The sequence below is a fragment of the Alosa sapidissima genome, chromosome 5 (genome assembly GCF_018492685.1).
Source record: "Alosa sapidissima isolate fAloSap1 chromosome 5, fAloSap1.pri, whole genome shotgun sequence".
In the NCBI taxonomy this organism is placed as follows: Eukaryota; Metazoa; Chordata; class Actinopteri; order Clupeiformes; family Clupeidae; genus Alosa; species Alosa sapidissima.
Genome location: NC_055961.1, coordinates 35167282 through 35186443, shown reverse-complemented (window position 1 = coordinate 35186443; position 19162 = coordinate 35167282). Strand labels below are relative to the sequence as shown.

The following is a 19162-nucleotide window of genomic DNA, read 5'->3' as shown; positions in this document are numbered from 1 at the left end:
AAGAAAGTCACTCCCTTTTATGCAAGCAAGACGAATGCAGGAAGAACGTACAGTAAGTAGTCATTTTATTTGGATGGTTTGTTAATGAGATTTGATATACATACATCAGTATAATGCAGGTGTAGCACTCGGCTCAGAAATATTGTTTAATTATCTAAATTAGGGTTATAGAATGTCTGGACCAGAAATACAGAAGATTACTAAATTCGGCTGCTGGAGGTAGAGGTGTTTTAATATTAATGACTCTAGAAACTTGGATGGTGTACTAGTACTTTTTTTCTGTATTGTCAATACATATAAAAATGTTAATTGTAAAGGGGCAGCCGTGGCCTACTGGTTAGTGCTTCGGACTTGTAACCGGAGGGTTGCCGGTTCGAACCCCGACCAGTAGGCACGGCACCCCTGTCAAAGTCATACTACTTGTCGAGTACTTTGAAAGGTGACATCAAGAGCTGAAGACTTCACAAAATAGGCTAATGCCAAACATCTGCATGTTTCAAACAAATAGGCCTACAGGCACTTTGCTTGTCTTACCATGTAGCTCGCCTTATCCATTGGCTTGAACACTAAAAAATATATATAGGTCGCGTCTTTATGAACATGGGAAATTGTGGGTCCCAAAGCCAGACCAGTTGAGAACCACTGACATGGCATACTACCCACCATCATTTTCGTAACCAATGAATGTAGAACGACAAATTTAACAGGTCGGCCTCTTTTTAAACTGAACTGCATTTCCCTTTTTGTGCTATAAATGCATGCCTATTGCCTACATAAATGACTGGCAACATGGGGGACAGACAGAATAACATCCTGTAAGGTGTCCTGATATACAGAATTAACTAGAAAAGCATTTCCTGAAGGAAATATAGTGCATGAAAATGCAAAAATATGATGAGTTTATATGGTTAAATTATTTGCTTGGTAGATAAGGTTTAATATAGTTGGAATGACTGAACAGTTAAATAGGTTGATAATTTAAATGGTTAAATTATTTAGGTAGATAGCTAACTATGTTAACAAAGATAATAATGCTAACCAAGTTACTATGCTAACTAGCATGCCAACAATGTTCAAATGCTAACTATGCTAACCATGTGACTTAGCTAGCCTAGCTAATCAGTTTTAGTAGTTATGCTAACTATGCTAACTAGCATGTTAACAATGGTAACATGCTAACTATGCTAACCATGTGACTTAGCTAACCTAGCTAATTATTTTTAGCAGTTATGCTAACTATGCTAACTAGCATGCTAACTATGCTAATCCTGTTACTTAGCTTACTTAGCTAATCATTTTTAGCAGTTTTGCTAACTAGCATGCTAACCATGTTACTTAGCTAACTTAGCTAATAATTTTTAGCAGTTTTGCTAAAAATACTAACAATGCTAGCAATGTTAACTATGTTAACCATGTGACTTGTGAGCTAACTTAGCTAATCATTTTTAGTAGTTATGCTAACTATGCTAACTATGTTAACTAACATGCTAACTATGCTAACCATGTGACTTAGCTAACTTAGCTAATCATTTTTAGCAGTTATGCTAACTATGCTAGCATGCTAACTATGCTAACCATGTTACTTAGCTAACTTAGCTTATCATTTTTAGTAGTTTTGCTAAAAATGCTAACTATGCTAACTATGTTAACCATGCTAACTAGCTACAGTGGGTAGGAGTCATAGTTGATGACAAGCAACAGTTACAATGGCTGAACAGTTAAAAAGGGTTAAATTGTTTAACAGTGAAATATTGTAGTGAGGACTTTTATTTTGAAACAGTTTTTGTAGAGGAAGCAGTTGAACAGGATGTGTAGTCTTAATAGGGCCAGTTTGTATGCTTTAAGCCTGAGACTGGCAGTTGATCCAGGTGGCCTGGCCACCTGGTATAAGATTCTAATTGCTGTGATGTCATAAAGGGCAATGTTAAGTCAATGGGGATAGTTTTTAATTAATAGTTAAAAGTATAAAAGTTACAGAGCTGAAAAATACATAGCACTCTTGTCCTAAGTAAGACCTACGTAACATAGTTTGAATGAAGTTTCTACGTTAAACGGTTGAAGCTGCATTAAACGCGTTAGAAGAATAAGAAGAATAAGAAAAGCATTTCCTGAAGGAAATACAGTGCATGAAAATGCAAAAATATGATGTAAAATATCATACAGAGTAAAAACAAACTATATTGGTTCCTAGGTAGATGAGGTTTAATATAGTTGGAATGACTGGACAGTTAAATAAGTGGATAGTTTAAATGGTTAAATTATTTAGGTAGATAGTTGACGATAACTGACACTTGGAATGGCTCTAATGTTTGCTAGCAGTTATGCTAACTATGTTAACAAAGATAATAATGTTAACTAAGTTACTATGCTAACTAGCATGCTAACAATGTTAAAATGCTAAGTATGCTAACCATGTGACTTAGCTAACTTAGCTAATCATTTTTAGCAGTTTTGCTAAAAATGCTAACTAGCATGCTAGCATGCTAACTATGCTAACCATGTGACTTAGCTAACTTAGCTAATCATTTTAAGCAGTTTTGCTAAAAATGCTAACTAGCATGCTAACATGCTAGCATGCTAACTTAGCTAATCATTTTTAACAGTTTTGCTAAAAATGCTAACTAGCATGCTAACATGCTAACCATGTTACTTAGCTAACTAGCTACAGTGGGTAGGAGTCATAGTTGATGACAAGTAACAGTTACAATTGCTGAACAGTTGAAAAGTTCAGTAGTTTAAAGGGTTAAATTGTTTAACAGTTAAATATTATAGTGAGGACTTTTATTTTGAAACAGTTTTTGGCAGAGGAAGCAGTTGAACAGGATGTGTAGTCTTAATAGGGCCAGTTTGTATGCTTAAAGCCTGAGACTGGCAGTTGGTCCAGGTGGCCCGAACACCTGCCATAGGATTCTAATTGCTTAACGGCTCTATTGTGATGTCATCAGCCCATGTTAAGTCTATGGGGAAATTTTGACTAGTTTTTAATTAATAGTTTAAAAAGTATAAAAGTTACAAAGTTGAAAAATACAAAGCCCACATGTCCTAAGTAAGACCTACGTAACATAGTTTGAATGAAGTTTCTACGTTAAACGGTTTAAGCTGCATTAACTGCGTTAGAAGAAGAAGAACTAGAAAAGCATTTCCTGAAGGAAATACAGTGCATGAAAATTCAAAAATATGATGTAAAATATCATACAGAGTAAAAACAAACTATATTGGTTGCTAAGTAGATGAGGTTTAATATAGTTGGAATGACTGAACAGTTAAATAGGTGGATAGTTTAAATGGTTAAATTATTTAGGTAGATAGTTGACGATAACTGACAGTTGGAATGGCTCTAATGTTTGCTAGCAGTTATGCTAACTATGTTAACAAAGATAATAATGTTAACAAAGTTACTATGCTAACTAGTATGCTAACTATGCTAACCATGTTACTTAGCTAACTTAGCTAATCATTTTTAGTAGTTTTGCTAAAAATGCTAACTAGCATGCTAACATGCTAGCGCTAGCATGCTAACTATGCTAACCACGTTACCTTAGTTAGCTAACATGCTAGTTAGTTAGTTGTTAACTTAGCTAATCGTTTTTAGCAGTTTTGTTAAAAATGCTAATTAGCATGCTAACATGCTAGCATGCTAACTATGTTAACCACGTTACTTAGCTGACTTAGCTAATCGTTTTGAGCAGTTTTGCTAAAAAAGCTAACTAGCATGTTAACATGCTAGCATGCTAACTATGCTAACCATGTTACTTAGCTAACTTAGCTAATCATTTTGAGCAGTTTTGCTAAAAATGCTAACTAGCATGCTAACATGCTAGCATGCTAACTATGCTAACCATGTTACTTAGCTAACTTAGCTAATCATTTTGAGCAGTTTTGCTAAAAATGCTAACTAGCATGCTAACTATGCTAACCATGCTACTTAGCTAACTTAGCTAACTAGCTACAGTGGGTAGGAGTCATAGTTGATGACAAGTAACAGTTACAATGGCTGAACAGTTAAAAAGTTCAGTAGTTTAAAGGGTTAAATTGTTTAACAGTAAAATATTATAGTGAGGACTTTTATTTTGAAATAGTTTTTGGCAGAGGAAGCAGTTGAACAGGATGTGTAGTCTTAATAGGGCCAGTTTGTATGCTTAAAGCCTGAGACTGGCAGTTGATCCAGGTGGCCCGAACACCTGCCATAGGATTCTAATTGCTTAACGGCTCTATTGTGATGTCATCAGCCCATGTTAAGTCTATGGGGAAATTTTGACTAGTTTTTAATTAATAGTTTAAAAAGTATAAAAGTTACAAAGCTGAAAAATACATAGCACCCATGTCCTAAGTAAGACCTACGTAACATAGTTTGAATGAAGTTTCTACGTTAAACGGTTGAAGCTGCATTAAACGCGTTAGAAGAAGAAGAATAAGAAGAAGCCTAGGAAGAACAGTACAGTGCATTTTCATGCACTGTAATAAGAAGCCTAGGAAGAACAGTACAGTGCATTTCCATGCACTGTAATAATAAAATGCCTTGGAATAACAGTACAGTGCATTTTCATGCACTGTAAAAAGCCTTGGAATAACAGCACAGTGCATTTTCATGCACTGTAATAAGAAGAAGAAGAAAAAGCCTTGGAATAACAGTACAGTGCATTTTCATGCACTATAATAATAAAATGCCTTGTAATAACAGAACAGTGCATTTTCATGCACTGTAATAAGAAGAAGCCTAGGAAGAACAGTACAGTGCATTTTCATGCACTGTAATAAATCGGATAACAATAGAGTGCATTTTCTTGCACTCTAATAAGAATAAATCGGATAACAATAGAGTGCATTTTCATGCACTCTAATAATTCGGATAACAGTAGAGTGCATTTTGCACTCTAATAAGAAGAAATCGGATAACAATAGAGTGCATTTTCATGCACTCTAATAAGAAGACTTGGAAGAACAATATAGTGCATTTTAATGCACTATAATAAATCGGATAACAATAGCACTCTAATAAGAAGAATAAATCGGATAACATTTTCATGCACTCTAATAAGAAGAAATCGGATAACAATAGAGTGCATTTCTAATAAATCAGATAACAATAGAGTGCATTTTCATGCACTCTAATAAAAAGCCTAGGAAGAACAGTACAGTGCATTTTCATGCACTGTAAAAATGTTAGGTTATTAGAGAAAAGATGACAGATTCTTAAGTATTTGAAATACTCTAAATACAATCCCTCAAAGTATTTTGTTACAAACTACATTAGATTTGTTCCAATCCTGCAAAATACAAATGACAAAATATGCTAAAGTAATTAAATATGTATTTAAAATACATAAAGTACTGCCCATGTCTGCTCATACTTACTTAGGTAGTGCAAATAGTAAAAATGTCATGAAATAAATAAATAACAGAATGACGAAAAAAATCAATCACAAAATGTGCAATTCAATATATGGCCATACATATCAAATAATCTAATCTGGTTCAAGGATTTACCTGGGTGTACCCGCTTATCTATTTTAATAAATATCTAAAATACTACAGTGTTCATACATATGTTCAAACATTCCAAATTGATAAATCCTGAATCAGTGTAAAATATTATGTCAATGTATCCATTGTGTGGTTAGTTATAAATTCAAAAGGGAACATTCTCAGTTCATCTGCTTATTAGGATGTCGATCTATTCTTCTGAAACGGGGAGAGAGTTGGAAAGTCAAGTGAGTCATGTCAGGGGGGAATGGGCTGTAAAGGGGTTTTTAGGACGGGGATGAGTTGTCTCCTGTCATTTATCCTACTGTGAAGGGGATAGGATTCCTAAGTAAGGACATTTCTAACAGGCTTGTGCAAAATTCCAGAATTGAATTGAAACTGGCTCTTAAATTCCAATTCAATTCTTGAATTTCACTTGCATTTCAATTGAGGTAGCAAACAGGAAGCAGAATTGCAATTCAAATTGTGCACAACCCTGATTTCTTTTTTCTATTTTTTTTATTTTGTTTTCCAAGTGATTTCAGTGGAAATGTAACTGGGTTATTGTTATTTGATTCATCTTTACTCAATCAAAACAACACAACTGCACTTTTATTGATATTACCACAAATACACAATTAAATAACATGACTTGAAACATGGATTTATAACGTTTTGGAAAAGAGCTCTTCAAGTTAGGATGGTTCTGTAATGGTCAAATTCCTATCTTAAGTTAAGAAGGATTTTTTTCATAAATGCAGTTAGGAAACGCTTCTGTAATACCAAAAATCCTAAATGGCGTAATAATGAGATAAGATAGGATTTCAGTTTTTGTAATGGGGCCCTGGGGCCGTATTCACAAAGAATTTTAAGGCTAAAAGTAGCTCCTAAGTGGCGAATTTAGGAGCAACTCCTAAAAATAATGGGCGTGTCACTCCTAACTTTAGGACTCCTAATTTTTTTCGCAAAAGTAATTCACGAAGCATTTTAGACCTAAAAGTAGCACGTAAGTCTGGGACAGCCTAAAAGAAGTCGAGAGGACTCCTAACTCACTGACCTGAGACCTATTCACAAACAGCTTTTTGTGGCATTTCACGTTGCGATGTTTTGAAATGGGTATGCTCAACAGGAGCTTCCAATCGCGAGGAAACAATTTTGCATTGTAGGCATAAAAGGGATGCTATAACGCCACCAACAACAACCAAAACTACTCATTGTCAACATGTACATTAAATGTAACGTTTCATTGTGAATCAAATTAAAATGTTCTCCTCTTTGCAAACGTAGGCATATGGTGACAGATTAATTTAATAATGTTGCAAAGATAGCCTAGCCTACTGCATCAATCCGTAGGCCTATGTTTTATTAGGCTACTAGCTATTTGTTTTGCCTTACTCTTTATTAATTTAGGCTAGGCCTTTTTATTCAGTTATTCATCATCTTCCGTCCTTCGCACTACTTGTGTAGCGCACGCATTCTCAGACCTGTCACCTGTCACTCATCATCGTAAGGGAGGTGTTTGGAATCATTCCCGCGTTACAATCATCAGCCAATCAAGGTGGTCACTTCAGTCAAGCTCGTGCATGAGTAATGACGTCATCCATAGCAACGAAGACTCACTCTTAGTTTAGGAGTTGTCATTTTTCCTTACTAAGAGTAGGTCTGAAAGGCTTTGTGAATAACTTTTAAGAGAAAACTCCTAGCTAAAATCTTTTAGTGCGATTTCAAAGTCAAAGTCAGCTTTATTGTCAATTTCTTCACATGTTCCAGACATACAAAGAGATCGAAATTACGTTTCTCACTATCCCACGGTGAAGACAAGACATATTTTACCAATTTAGGTCCACAGACAAACATAACATTCAAGTAAACAAAAAAGTAAGTAAATAAGTAAATAAGAGGGCACATATAATAATGAAAAAATAAGAGCAGCAAAATTTGGTTGAAATTGTGCATAGACAGTCAATAAAATACTAGTGCAAAGTCAGGCCAATAAAAGGCTTGGGTAGTTCTGTTTGACCTAAGTAAGAAAGAAAGTGGCATAGTGGTGCAAGTTATGTAAGAGCAGCAGAAGTGTTGTGTTTTCAGGACAACAACACCAAGTTGTAAAGTGTACAAGTGTGCAAGTGGAGTAGTGCAGGCGGCCATTTTGGGTCCAATGTCCAGGATGTTATGTAGCTGAGGGTGGAGGGGGGAGAGGAGGGAGAGAGTTCAGCATCCTTACAGCTTGGTGTATGAAGCTGTTGGTGAGTCTGGTAGTGCGGGAGCGCAGGCTTCTGTACCTCTTCCCAGAGGGCAGTAGATCAAACAGATTGTGAGCGGGGTGACTTGCATCACTCACAATTTTGGTCGCCTTGCGGGTGAGGTGGGTGGTGTAAATGTCCTTCAGGGAGGGGAGTGAAGCACCAATAATCCTTCCAGCTGTGTTCACTATGCGCTGCAGGGCTTTCCTGTTGTATTCAGTGCAGCTTCCGCCCCACACAGCGATACAGCTGGAGAGGATGCTCTCAATGGTGCCTCGGTAGAATGTGGTCATGATGGCTGGTGGAGCACTTGCTCGCCTGAGTTTCCGCAGGAAGTACAGGCGGCGCTGAGCTCTCTTCGCCAGTGATGCAGTGTTGGTGGTCCAGGAGATTTAGGAGTACTCCTAGTGGTAAGATAAAAGGCTTTGTGAATACGGCCCCAGAGCTCTATAGAGCCTACATCTATCTATGACCTTCATTTCACAAGATTTTGTAGTTCACTAGGCCCCAAAGCATTTTAAATATGAGTACAAATATGCAAAGATTGAAAAACATACATAAATCTGGGTTTTCAGTGAGAGAAATGGTCAACAATATTTGTAAGCTAAATATGCCTTCATTCTTCACTATGTCAGCCAGAGAAGAGGAACCTCTATGGCCACTAATCCTCAAACTTTCATGCTGGAATCTGATGATCGAAGTAAAGAAGAGATAAATGCAGATGAAGAGAGAAAAATAGCTGAGAAGAAGAGGAATCTCCTGGATTGTGCACTGGGCAAGTCGGGGAAAGACAAGGGACCCATGGACACCAGTCACGTTGAGGACGAGGGGGCGCCAGATATCGAGATTAGACTTAATGTGAGGTAGGCTACCCCATCATATTTTAAATGTCATCATGGTAACACTAATCATATGATAAACTGAATCCAGTGATTGAAGAAATAGGAGTGCTAGTGACTATGTATGATGATTCTCTAAAGCTGAAAATGTAGCAGCATAACCTAATTAAATTTAGAAATAGCCATACTGAAATTATACGGAACATGTCCTGAACTGTGTCCATTTTTACCAAGCAGTGTATCCTTCTCTCTTTCACTCTGAATCAAGCAATGTCATAATATTACTGAACAGAGAGATGTTTACTTTAAATGTAACATGTCTTTGGCAGCTATATTTTGGGGACTGAACCTGGGGAGAGCTTCAGGCAGATACTGTTTGATGCTGTGGCCAGCAGAGATGTCAACCGGCTTAACGAAATACAGGAACATCTGGAGAAATACGGCAAAAAGCTCTCTGACTCTCTCTGTGAGAATACAAATGCAGACACATGAGAATATAAATGCATTTATCACTGCTACAACTGTGGCATTGCAGTGAACATTATGTTGTATTTACTCGTATGTCCTGTCAGATCGTTTGTTTGGTAAAACTCCCTTGGTGAAGGCTCTACTAAACCTGAAAAATGGGGAAAATGATACAGTGAAGTATCTTCTTGACATTGCTGAGAACATGGGAGACCTGAAGCCCTTTGTTAACGCTGCTTATACTGGCAGCTATTACTCAGGTAAGTCTTTATCAGTAAGCTTTCAAGAAAAATGAGATAAAATTGCTCAGAGAAATGTTCCTCTGTTCTCTAGGTCAGACAGCCCTTCATGTAGCCATTGAGAGAAGGAGTAGATACTTTGTTGAGCTTCTGGTGCAGAAAGGAGCTGATGTCCACGCCAAAGCCTGTGGGAAGTTCTTTCAGCTGCATGATGGACCCTGCTTCTATTTTGGTGAGATATCAGTAGTAGTAATCAGTTCATGATGGTGTCAATTTGAACTTAACCAAATAAAAGCTTGTGATTTCTGTTTGCAGGAGAGTTACCACTTTCCCTGGCAGCCTGCACCAACCAGAAAGACATAGTTGACTTCCTGTTAGAAAACCAGTATCAGAAAGCAAATGTATGCGAGACAGACTCACAAGGCAACATGGTTCTCCACGCCCTGGTGGTTGTAGCAGATAACAGCCCTAAGAACACAGATTTTATTATTAAGATGTATGATCACATTCTGACCAAAGCTGCCCAGCTTCACCCAAAAACCAAACTGGAGGAAATTGAGAACAAGCAGCACCTCACACCAATTAAACTAGCAGCCAAGACAGGCAAGATTGAGGTAACTTTATGTGATCAGTCTTTAATTAAAATACCACATGGCTCCCTCATCTGGTGAGAGTACCTTAATCTTGTTTTTTTTTTGTTAATTAAAAATGTTTCTCCATAGTTGCTGAAACACATGATGCATCGAGAGATCCAAGGGCAGGAAAGCACTCGCCTGTCCCGCAAGTTTATAGAGTGGGCCTATGGGCCTGTCTCCGGCTCGCTATATGACCTGGAATCTCTGGATTCATACGGGCAGAACTCTGTGCTGGAAATAATTGTCTATGGCAGCGAAATCCCCGTAAGCAACATCATGTATAATGTTCCCTAAAACAACTCATTATCTGAACAGTGGCAACAATTTTTCAGTTTTTGCAGGCCTTTTCAGTACTTAGTTTTCAGCCAGTTGTTGGACATGTTTCATACATTTAAACTGTTGCTGTGGTTAAAGTTGATATCAAACTGTCTGTAGAATCGTCTGGAAATGCTTCAAGTGGAGCCACTTAATAAACTGTTGGATGAGAAATGGGACAGATTTGCACATCGAATATTTCTCTTCAAATTCCTCATGTATCTTCTGTATGTCTTCATCTTCACTTGTGTTGCATACTTTGGAAACAAAAAAATGGTGAGTTGAGCTTCTGTTGATTATCTCTGATGTTGTCTGGACACTTTCCTCTAATGACCATAACCAAATCTGTTTTTTTTTTTTTACCCAAGTCCACTGAAGCAAGAGTCTTGTATGCAGCAGGACAGCAGATATCATTCTGGGGGTCATTGTATTTATTCTGCAGGGAGGTACAGTATTCATTTATTTGGACTAGTTGCCATGAAGTAAGTCCTGCAGTCTCTTGATGGAACACACTAACACCTCTTTATTTTCAGTTACTAGATATCAAAAGAAGATGTCCGAACTTGCAGTCTTTGCTGATCGATGGATACTTTGAACTGATTTTGTAAGTTTGCAATCAGTACACATCTCATATATAATATACATAAAATATGTCCTGTTTAAACATTTATTGAAAAGTTTTTTTTTTTAATGATGTTAAATCACTTAGTACACAGAAAGTCAGCCCACCATTAACACTAATATAAAGTTATGATGTAAATTCAATTACAGTAACTTCTGTAATAATGTTATATAATGTGCCTGTAATTTTTGTGTTAATTTCCTTCAGACCTTTTAGATAGATGGCTACACAAATAAAAAAACTATTAGCTGTGCTGATAGCAGCAGTGCATCCTGGTAATGCATAGTGGAAGACATTTGGGGCATCAAATTACTTACGGGATATTGATGATACCCACAATGTCTCAAACATAATTTGTAGCATTTTATTCCCGCAAGCCAAGGAGCTTTTAAGCTGGCTTTGCCCATGTTGCTTCCAGCTCACTTCTGATCATATCAGGGTAAAGGGATAGAGATTCACTCTGAAACATCAGCATACACAATTATGTAATATTGATCTAAGCTTCAGCTGTTCCTGATAGAGGCTGCTTGCTCCTCATCTTTCAAATCACCTTTCCTGATTTAAGTTACTGGGCACTATACCTACTCATATTGTGATGGTTTTCAGTTGAGATCAAATGTAAGCATATTCTAAGGAAAAATAAAACTTGAATTGTTTGAAAAGTTTTGTTGGTCAACCAGTTTACCTACTCCTAACCTTGTTCTACTTTTGTTTTTGTGTGTAAAGTAAGTAAGTAAGTAAGTTTAATTTATAAAGCACATTTAACATAACAGAATAACACAGCATAAACTGACCAAAGTGCTGTACAGCAGACAACTAAAGACAACTAAAGATAAAGACTAACTTGTGTGTGAGCCAGTGTGAATAATGTCCATTGAGTTTTATTCACTGTCATAGGTTTGCCCCCTAGTTTCCTCCAGGCTCTGCTGTGCATCATCTCCTTTGTGCTGTACTGGTGTGGCAAGGCGGAGCACCTGGGCTTTCTGGTGTTGAGTCTGGCCCTGTCGTGGCTCAACCTGCTGTACTTCTCCAGAGGCTTCAGACACATGGGCATCTACAGCGTCATGATACAGAAGGTACCCTGCCCAGTGCCCACCCCACACATTCCTCAAAAACCAAGATGTCTGCCTTTGTTTACAACTCAGTGTGGATATCTTCACACAATTGATATCACAGCTCTCTCTCTCTTTCTTGTTTGTCTCTGACACTGACAGATACTTCTTGGTGATATCTTGCGCTTCCTTTTGGTCTACATTGTCTTCCTCTTTGGGTTTTCAGCTGGTATTAAGGCCACACTAATTCTATGCTCACATATTATAGCCATATATTAGTACATATTCAACTGTTCCGAAGGTACAGATTTGTGCTATCCACTTGGCCCCAGAATGTTCAGTGTGACTCAAGGAGTTTCGATAAAATTGCATCAAAATATTGTTATTAGTATGTCACTAGTTATCAGTATAACACAACATACCCAAGAAAGCAAGTTGATGTTTAGCTTGTGTTGTGTTTACATGAGAAAAGCTTTATATAGTATTTCCACAATGACAAAAATAAACTGAAACAGTTACAACAAAAGAGCAGAAAGTGTTCTCTATGTAAATATTATAATGATACAGCATGAAACTAGCCTTTACTACATGCATGTCCATTATAACGTTATATTGTGCTTCCTACAGCTGTGGTCACACTAATGGATGCGCCAAAAGATCACAGCAACACAACCTCAGCATCCAGCAATCAAACATTTCAATCAAACATCAATCAAACAGCAATCAAACATCAGCCTGACAGTGACTCTGGTGACAGTGACAAGCCAACATTCAACAACTTCTACTTCACCGCTCTGGAGCTGTTCAAGTTCACCATTGGCATGGGGGACCTGGAGTTCACTGAGCAGTACCGCTACAAGGAGGTGTTCTATGTGCTGCTCATCTCCTACATCGTCCTCACCTACATCTTACTCCTCAACATGCTCATCGCCCTCATGAGCCAAACTGTGCAGGAACTCACAGAGGAGAGCATGAGCATTTGGAAACTACAGGTATGCCAGACAGGGAAAGAAAGTAAACATGATGGAAAATGTGTTGCCTTTCTGTTCAATCTCTATACAGCTTATTTACCAGTAAACATGAATATTGTGAAATGTATGAAAATCTGGTATATCAGAACATTTTGGAAGAGAGAAAAAAGAAATGATTGAGATTTAGAAATATGATATAACCATCAACATATTTAAGGCATCTTGCTGTGAAAAAAGATGCCAATTACAAAGCATGATTACCACACATGATCATAACATCAAAGCATGAACTGTGTTATTTCACTGAGAGGCCTCATTCAGATATCAGGGGTGAATAACAAAGCCCATGGCATATGATTGAGGGGCCCAATTAAGACATACTGTATAACATAACCTGTGTCTCAGTCCTCCTACCTGATTATTGAGATAGATCAGGATCCATATGTTAGAGGAGGGTCTGCAGTGCCATGACTGCTCGTGTTATTATAGTATTGCCAAATGCCCTGGCCTGAAGTGCACATTGAACATTAAAATATCAGTGCAGAGGACATACCATCAAAATGTCAGCTAGATATTAAAGTGAATCTGAGTAGGTTGAAACGTCATTCATTCATTAGCCAAACATGATAAAATAAAGTAAGAAAATAAACCACCACGAAGTGTGTGGACTTCTAAAGCATTTAGATTTTTCTGTCTCGCACCTGGGATGTGCACAAAGGCCTCTCTAGGGAACATCATGATGTACATATGCCTGTAGGTTTGTAAGGGTTTGTGTGCTCCACAGCGGGCTATTACTATTTTAGACATGGAGAGGGTTCTTCCCCAGTGCCTGAGGAGGAGGCTGCGCTCTGGGATAGAGAGAGACCTGGGTGGCTCCGCAGGTGATAACCGACGATGGTGCCTCAGGTGAGTCTATATTTGGACACATGGAGAAAATATAAGCTTTGATATATCATGATGGTAAAAAAGTCTAATTGATTGCAATATTTTTCAGTGGCAAAGTCAATTTATCTGGTAGTAGAGCGAGTAGATAGCTACACCAGGATGTATATGGAAGTAAACAACACTTCAACACCAATGTTAGGAAACAGAAGAGTGTCTGTGTGTCTAATAACACACACACATCCTAGTAATTGGTCAAAAGTGATGTCTGTGTGCACTTCCTGGTCAGAGTTGAGGAGTCGCAGGTGAAAGACTGGGAGAACTTTAACAATGAGCAGGACACCATATGTGAGGATCCAGGGAGGCAGAAACCTGCACCCCGACCAGAGAAGGGTAAGACGTGCACGACCAAACTCAAAACACCCGGTCAACAAACAGGGAAGGTAAAGGGGGTATTGAATCTTTATTTGGGGTAGTCAAAGCTCTTTATTTTCCAGTGGCAGGAGAAGAGCATGCGGAGTCACCGGTGAAAAAAAAGAGCTGGAGCCTTCTGAGGACTCGCTTCAGGGCGCGCGTCTTTTCCAACTCTGACCATGAGCAGATGAGTCCGCAGTCACCTGACCAGGCCTGAAGAGGGCAGTGTCTCCCATACATTCATATTATGTTGACCTAGAGAGAGATAGATTACCACTCCCATTGATTTCAATGTTTGATGCTATGCTTACAAAATCAGCACAGAAAGCATGAAAATGACCTGTTATGCTACAGTTGTAAATGTGAGTGTGCATGAGAATATCAGTGTACACTGTCTCCAGGAGTAGCTTTCAACCATTAGCTTAATAATATAGAATAATAGAATATAAGTCATTAATACATTCCTGTAATTCTATTCATATAATTTTCCTTGGGTCATTCATGATGTCTTCTCATCCCACTTGTGACACCCTGCATGAATGAATCCTCCTGAATATTGTAACAATGTTGTACTAAAGAGCACATACAAGACACGATGACAATACAATGCTTTAGCTGTGTGATCAGAAAAATAAATGGATAACATTTCAGTATGTACAGTCTACTTTTATTGATTGGTCTGAATTTTTGTAATTGACTAAAGAGACATTGTGCAATACAAACATTAATTTTCAACAGAAGACACACTGGTTTTCAAGTCTCAGTTTTCAACTAATGAAAAAGCAACCACTGCAAGGTTTGCACCACAAGTGGCAGGGTTTAATTGGTGATAACCAGTTCAGTTGTTTGAAAAAGATTTCAAGTATCAATTATAATTTGTTGTTGCCAAAGTACGCACCTGCCCAATGACACAGGGTGAATAACAATGTCAAAGTTTATAATAAAATGTATCCTTATAAGACAGGACCAGAGACAAGCTTAAGGGTAGGCTGTTTTTTTTTCAGGTCATAAGCAACAAAAAACAAAATGTCAAGTCTATAACAGACCAGACCTGTTTGCAGCAAAGCAAAAGCAAACCCAAGCACACAGTGGACCCCTACTTATCGACATTAGGCACAGTTTCCACACAGCAGTTGTCTTTGTTGCTCACAGTCACATAAGGATTGTTTAACAGATGAATGAACAGAAGATTCTTTTTTTTTTTTCAATCAGGATTTGTAAACAGTACATCCCCGCATACTAAAATTGGTTGGTTTACAAACACACACCACACTAGCAAAACAAAAAAAAAAACCCTCTCAAACGGTTGTCTGCCATGGCTGGTGGAGCTGATGTCTGCGCTTGTCCACCCAAACACTTCTATTGACCTGTGCGAAGTGACTTGTCCTAATGAACACAGTCTGCCTGTAGTTCTGCGTAGTACTGGCTAGCCAGATAAAAAGGAGCAGTTCCTGAAGAACACACATGGAATAAATACTAACCCAAAATCATCATCAGTCTTCAGTTGAGCCCGGCTACTATGTATTCAACTACATTTATGGTGATGAACTGCAAACATTCCTTATTGCATAACATAGGATAGGAAGAAAAATATATAATCATTTAAACCACATGTATTTTAAGTATTGTTTGCAGACTCAATTGATTCATTCATATTCCTGGGTGTGAGACAACTGCTCTCTCCCTTTGGAAAAATAAAAGCCATTTATTGAAAACGCAATGTGCTGTTGGTTATTAATGTCTTACTACAAGCATTCATACACATTACAGAACGGTTAAGGCTGTCAAGAGTGCACAGGTACATTTAAATCTACCTAGTGTAAAGTAAAGCCTGCCCATAACATCAATTCTCACTTTGGACTGACACTGTGGTGAACTAAGCATTGATTTGTAGCTCATGTACAGGCAGAGCCTCACTAAGAGAACATAACTCTTGCCCGGCGAGGCTGTTCAGTGACCTTAACTTGTACAAGATTTTGATGACATTTGCCAACATTAATACATGACTCACTGAGAAGAAAAACAAACAAAAAGAACATAACATTACATGCTGTAGCTTTAACCTGGGAAATGTTACAATCATGACACGTAGTACCAAGCTAGTGCGAAATCTTTTACCAATACACAAATCCTAATCATTGGGGGGAATTCGAAGCACCAAGCTTGTCACCTAATGAACTGTTCAAAAATCTCTTCACATGATCGGTGTCTGTGACGTCTGTGGTGGATGGAGCATTATATGCCTTGGGTATATGCTTTTCAGCTTCCACTATGCAACAGTAGTAATCTCCATTGTGTATTGTGGTACATATTGACAGACTGAATGTGATTAAACCCTTCCAATCTACATGACCTGGACAACCTTATTCAAGGCTCATGAAGTCTCCTCCGTCTGCAGCCTAGGGCTATTGTTCTGGCAACCCAAACCTTAAAGGAACTTTAAGGCAACTTTTGGAAAATTAGCTTATTTGCTGTCTACCCAAGTTAGATAAGAGAATACATAGCCTCCTTTTCTCTCTGTGTGCAATAACCCAGTTTGACACCGCTGGCCTAGCTTACCATAATTCACTGGAAGTGGGTTTGTTCCAGTTAGCCTGTAGCTAGCCTGAAGCTAGCCAAGTACAGAGAAGAGAGGGGTATGCATCCTCTTCTCTAACTCTGGAACAGACAGCCAATAAGCCAACTCTCAAAGTTGCCATGTTCTTAAAGACTGTCTGAGGAAAGCAGAGCTCCTATTCCTCACCAACACAAGCTTCAACTGCTGAACATTAGGAAAAATGGTACTAACTACAAACCATATTTTAAAATGAACATATTCCTATTTGCAAAACAAAGGCTTTCCCACACAAGTTGAACAAAAATCAGAATGTTTGATTTTTCAACGGTCATTCAGTTGGGGCAAAAATAAAGAACGATCCTTCACAAAACCACATCGGCACATGAACGAATGATACACCAGACCCAGGAGCGAGACAATGAGTTTTATTAACGTAAATGACAAAAAAGAGAGAATCAGCTTTCCTCTGGCCATGAAGAGACTAAAAAAAAAAATGGTATTGACAAGCCACTCGCATGACAGAGCTGTACCATACTCTAAAGGAAATAGGACATCTGCAACCGGAGAAGATGGACTGGAACTCAGGAAGTCCGAGGGTGATGCCGACTGCTGATGAAATCAAATTAAGGAACCCCTTCAGGGGGCAGCTTAAATAACTTATATTAGGTAGTATGCCTTTATATCTGTCAAAGCTTACAAAGCAAAAAAAGTGCAACAATGGTGCAGAGGTGTCATTAGTTTGGTAATTTCTGTCATTAATGGGACAGACCAATTACAAAAAATCAGATTTCTGTTTGGAACAGCAAAGATAGGGGGGCTGGGTAATGTGAACTAAAAACTGATAAAAAGGAAGGAGAGGGAGGAAAAAAAAAATACACACTGACACATACCTCTGCCAACACAAGTCTAAGCTGCCTTTTCCCCCGGCCAGGTGACGTGGTTAAGTCTCTCCACAACAACAAAAGAAGAAGAAGAAGAAAAAGAAGCTCCTAACATACTTGTCATCGTGGCAACATCCAACGTGTCAGGAGTCTGTGCCCCTTATTTTCCACTGGCTGTGTCACCAGGGGGCGCTAGCGCACCAAAAGTGCCACCCCAGCAGTTCCCTGCAGAGTTCCGCCTGCGTTTCGAGGCTCGTGGCAGGGCGAGGTGGGGGGCGCGTGGCGCAGACCCGCACTGGGGTGGGGAGGTGGGGGGGTTCATGGGGGACGGGGCTGTTCCCTCAGGGCCCAGAAGCGAGGCGATGCAAGGGTTTGTTTTGTTTTGTTTTTTTATGATAGAGGGGGGCGTCCTTGGTCTCGTGGCTGAGCTCAGTCGTCACTGTCTGACAGGGTCTCGTACTGCTCCGACAGGAGCGGTTCGCGCTCCCAGACACGGCTTGGCTGCGGTCCCGGCGCCCCCCCTGGCGCTCCCGACGAGGGCATGGAGCCCGTGGGTGGTGGAGGCTGCTGGGACTGCAGAGAGGGCGACGGGCAGGCCATGGAGGTGGGCGGCGTGCTGCTCAGCATACGCATGGTCAGAGGGTTGTACGGGAACTGCATGGACCCTGTGTGGAAGGAGAGGGGGGTGAAACAGCGGACAGGCAGAGAGGACAAAAGGGGTGAAAGCTGAGTGGGGTGAGGTACACAACACTAGTCCAGGGGGAGGTAACAGGATGCATGGGTTTCAACACTCCGCAGGTGAGAGGGACTCATCAAGCCTTCCTCTGGCCAGCTCATGTCTAATTAAGGAGCACAGAGGTCTAACAGAATTGTTGACACTTCACCAGCTGCAGACTGCAGCTACGCAGCTTTAACAAGAGCATAGTAACCAAGCAGGTCTACACAACCAAAACGCACTATGCCATTTGTTCTCCTTTACAAATCTGTTGAGGTTTTTTTTTTTTTTTAAATCTAGCTTTACATATAAATATTCACTGCAAATTTCATCGACATAGCATAAACAATTCGTATAGTAAAAGTGATTAATACATAACACATAACAATAATAACAAAGTGACTTATTAATCCATAATAATAACAGCAACAACACGTTTCTATAGGATTTGAGTGTTTGGCGGTTCTGACCTGTAGAGGAGGGGCGCTCCTCCCAGGCCCAGGCGGGGGGCTGCCGGTGGTAGTCCCCCTCAGAGTGGACGGAGGACACGGAGGATGGCCGCTCCCCCCCAGCGAAGGCCTGTCCAGGATTGGGCGACTTGGACTTGCGGCTGTTAGGCTTTCCCTGCAGCTTCTGTTTCCCTGTTGAGGAAACTAGAATGGTCAGTCATTGTCTCTCGCAAACACTCAGCTTTTATTGATCACAGGTCATACTATGGAGTGTTATTTCATAAATGAAGTAGATCAAAGACTTCATTGATTTCATGTATTTGTGTGTGCATACATGTTTGTTTATGTGTGTCCGTGTGTGTTCAAAGTACCCGCCAGGGTTCTCCAAGTTAAATGTAAGACTTTTAAAGACCTTTTCAA

At 39.2% G+C, this 19162-nt stretch overlaps 2 protein-coding genes across 15 annotated transcripts in view; one reads left to right on the top strand and one right to left on the bottom strand.

Moving 5' to 3' along the window:
* Positions 1-14882, top strand: LOC121708475 (transient receptor potential cation channel subfamily V member 1-like). 3 transcript variants are annotated; one of them, XM_042091164.1, is made up of 16 exons: positions 1-52; positions 8342-8569; positions 8875-9011; positions 9118-9270; positions 9344-9481; positions 9565-9863; positions 9972-10148; positions 10320-10475; positions 10568-10645; positions 10733-10803; positions 11732-11897; positions 12036-12102; positions 12501-12865; positions 13629-13750; positions 14016-14119; positions 14224-14882. In XM_042091164.1, exons 2-16 carry the CDS (start codon positions 8361-8363, stop codon positions 14355-14357), a joined length of 2376 nt encoding a protein of 791 aa, XP_041947098.1. In that variant the 5' UTR covers positions 1-52; positions 8342-8360; the 3' UTR covers positions 14358-14882. The 3 variants fall into 3 exon arrangements, with proteins under 3 accessions (XP_041947098.1, XP_041947100.1, XP_041947099.1); XM_042091165.1 differs by lacking the exon at positions 1-52 and adding an exon at positions 8083-8116; XM_042091166.1 differs by lacking the exons at positions 14016-14119; positions 14224-14882 and adding an exon at positions 13839-14005.
* A 2224-nt stretch (positions 14883-17106) lies between these two features.
* Positions 17107-19162, bottom strand: part of ncor1 (nuclear receptor corepressor 1) — a 71285-nt gene continuing 69229 nt past the window's right edge. For all 12 annotated transcript variants that reach the window (XM_042091142.1, XM_042091135.1, XM_042091136.1 and 9 more), the window contains 2 exons: positions 18764-18934; positions 17107-18243 (listed from right to left, as the gene is read on the bottom strand). In XM_042091142.1, coding sequence (XP_041947076.1) covers positions 18008-18243; positions 18764-18934 — 407 coding nt within the window. In that variant the 3' untranslated portion in view covers positions 17107-18007. The remainder of the gene's footprint in view (positions 18244-18763; positions 18935-19162) is intronic.